The sequence below is a fragment of the Scylla paramamosain genome, chromosome 29 (genome assembly GCF_035594125.1).
Source record: "Scylla paramamosain isolate STU-SP2022 chromosome 29, ASM3559412v1, whole genome shotgun sequence".
NCBI lineage: Eukaryota > Metazoa > Arthropoda > Malacostraca > Decapoda > Portunidae > Scylla > Scylla paramamosain.
The window spans coordinates 12669380-12671879 of record NC_087179.1 but is presented as its reverse complement, the minus strand read 5'-3'; the positions used below and the strand labels follow the sequence as shown (position 1 = coordinate 12671879).

At 40.3% G+C, this 2500-nt stretch overlaps 1 protein-coding gene across 1 annotated transcript in view; it reads left to right on the top strand.

Annotated features, from left to right (window-relative positions):
* The window catches only part of LOC135115635 (adenylate cyclase type 2-like), a 92372-nt gene that overhangs the window by 41677 nt on the left and 48195 nt on the right, over nt 1-2500 (top strand). The window contains exon 4 of the mRNA XM_064032560.1: nt 1066-1260. Coding sequence (XP_063888630.1) covers nt 1066-1260 — 195 coding nt within the window. The remainder of the gene's footprint in view (nt 1-1065; nt 1261-2500) is intronic.

Genomic DNA, 2500 nt, shown 5'->3' with positions numbered 1-2500 from the left:
CAGTATTCAGTTCCTTTTTAACAGTATTCAATTATCTTTATAGTATTGAATCCCTTTTTAACAGTTTTGAATGATCTTTTAACAGTATTCAGTCTCTTATAAAAGTGTTCTATTTTCCTTATAGCATTCAGTCCCTTTTTAAACGATATTCAATCTCTTTTTTAACGTTTTCGATCTCTTTTTAACATTTTTCAACCTTTTTAACAGTATTCAGTTCTCTTTTTAACAGCATTCAGTCTCGTTTTAACAGTGTTGATTATCTTTTTAATATTATTCAATTCCTTTTTAATAGTATTCAATCTCTTTTTACAGTTTTCAATCTCTTTTAAACAGTATTCATTCTCTTTTAACAGTATTCACTTTCTTTTAACAGTATTCAATCCCTTTTTTTTTTTTTATTGAATTCAGTTATTACAATACTGTAGTCCAGGCACATACTGGCACTCGTAATATAACACTTTCAATAAAATTTACTCGCATAAAGTGAATGAACACAATACGTTATGAAACACAAGTAAATATTTAAATCAAACAAACTTAGACACTGACGCATGAAACACACACTCGAAGCAGACGCCAAACCGCCAAGCCGCGCAGCGAGGCACGCGTGAAAAAAAACAACAACTAGTGTTCGTGGAAAACATTAACCCACAGACGAAGCAGTTCTCCTTTTCAGTGTCACTCTTTCGAAACACTTAAAAAAAAAACTTTCAATTCATTGCACTTAAGAAGACGCGGCAAGTTTCAAGTATCTACTCCGCTCTCTCCTTCGCAATACTTAAAATAAATAAAAAGTTTCGATGCATTTTCCTCAAGAAGACGTGAGGATTTAAAGGGTGGACTCTCTCTCTCTTCCCCCCTCTCTCTCTCACTTGGTATCAATCTTTCAAAATCACGCTTAAAACCTTCAGTACACTTTCCTCAAGGAGATGACATGAAAATTCAAACTACCCAATTCTTCTCCCTCCTCTTTAGTGTCAACCTTTCCCAAAATCACAGCTCAACATTCCCCCAAGAAGACACAGCAGGTCAACGTGTGTACCAGCTCGTTTCCCTTTAACCCAGGTGGTGGCGTGCTGTCTGCTGGTGGGGGCCGGGCACGTGCTGGGCTGGTGGCTGGACTGGGAGGCGTCACAGGCCCACGAGATCTCCTACGCCACAGCCAAGGAGGCGATAGAGGCGAGGGTCAAACTGAGATTGGACAGCTCACAGCAAGAACACCTCCTCCTGTCTGTTATTCCCGTGTACCTGGCCTTTGAGGTGAGTGTGTGTGTTTGTGTGTGTGTAGGGGGGCTGTGTGGAAGAGGGAAGGGTAGGAAGGGTGTGGGTGAGGAAGGAGGATGGGGGTGTGTGTTTGTGCGTGGGGGCAAGGGAGGTGTGTGTGTGTGTGTGTGTGTGTGTGAGTGTGAGTGTGAGTGTGTTTCTGTCTGTCTGTCTGCCTGTAAGTTAGTCTCTCTCTCTCTCTCTCTCTCTCTCTCTCTCTCTCTCTCTCTCTCTCTCTCTCTCTCTCTCTCTCTCTCTCTCTCTCTCTTAAACCCTCCAAACTATGCACGGCTCGCTTAACAAAGTCACTGCCAGCCACCCCGCAGGACGGAACCTTATTGCACACTCTCCCCTCTCCTTCCTCTCCCTCCCTCTCCCTCTCTCTCTCCCCGGGGCGTAACATTTATATTTAAGCCCAGTAGGTGTGGACAGGCGGGGAGATTAAAGATGATTAAGTCTCCCCTCTCTCACACCTGCCCCCGTGCCTCGTTTTCTGTGTGACCTTACCTTAGTTTTCTATGGAGGTGTGTGTGTGTGTGTGTGTGTGTGTGTGTGTGTGTGTGTGTTATTTTGTAGATTTAGTTTTCCTTTTCTTTTATCTTCTTCGTATTTTTTTCTTTCTTTGTTCTTTCTTTTCTTTATTTTTACTTTTTTCCTTTCTTTCTTGCCTTCATTGTTTTTACTTTCCTTCTTTATATTTCTTTTTTCATCCTTTTTTTTACTTTTCTTCTTTTTCTTCCTTTTCTTTTAATCTTTACTCTTCCTAATCTCTATTTTTCTTATCTTTAATTCTTTTTCTTCCTTACCTTTCTTTCCATCCTTATCTTTTCTTCTTTTACTCGTTTTTTTCTCTTACTCTTCTTTATCTTTCATTTTTTTACATCTTTATCTTTTCTTCCTTTTCATTCTTTCTTTGCTCTTTCTTTTCTTTAACTTAGCAACAGTAGTAACACAGCAGCAGCAGCAGTAGTAGTAGTAGTAGTAGTAGTAGTAGTAGTAGTAATAGTAGTAGTAGTAGTAGTAGTAGTAGTACACTTTTCGAAACATATATAACCAAACCAAGAGTCGTTTTAACACACACACACACACACACACACACACACACACACACACACACACACACACACCGCCACTCATCCTGAAGAAGTAAAACCAAAAGGGAAAAAGTTATACTCGACTTTTTATATATATATCCCGTAGGGGGAGAGGGGGGAAGGAGGGAGGAAGGGGAGGAAGG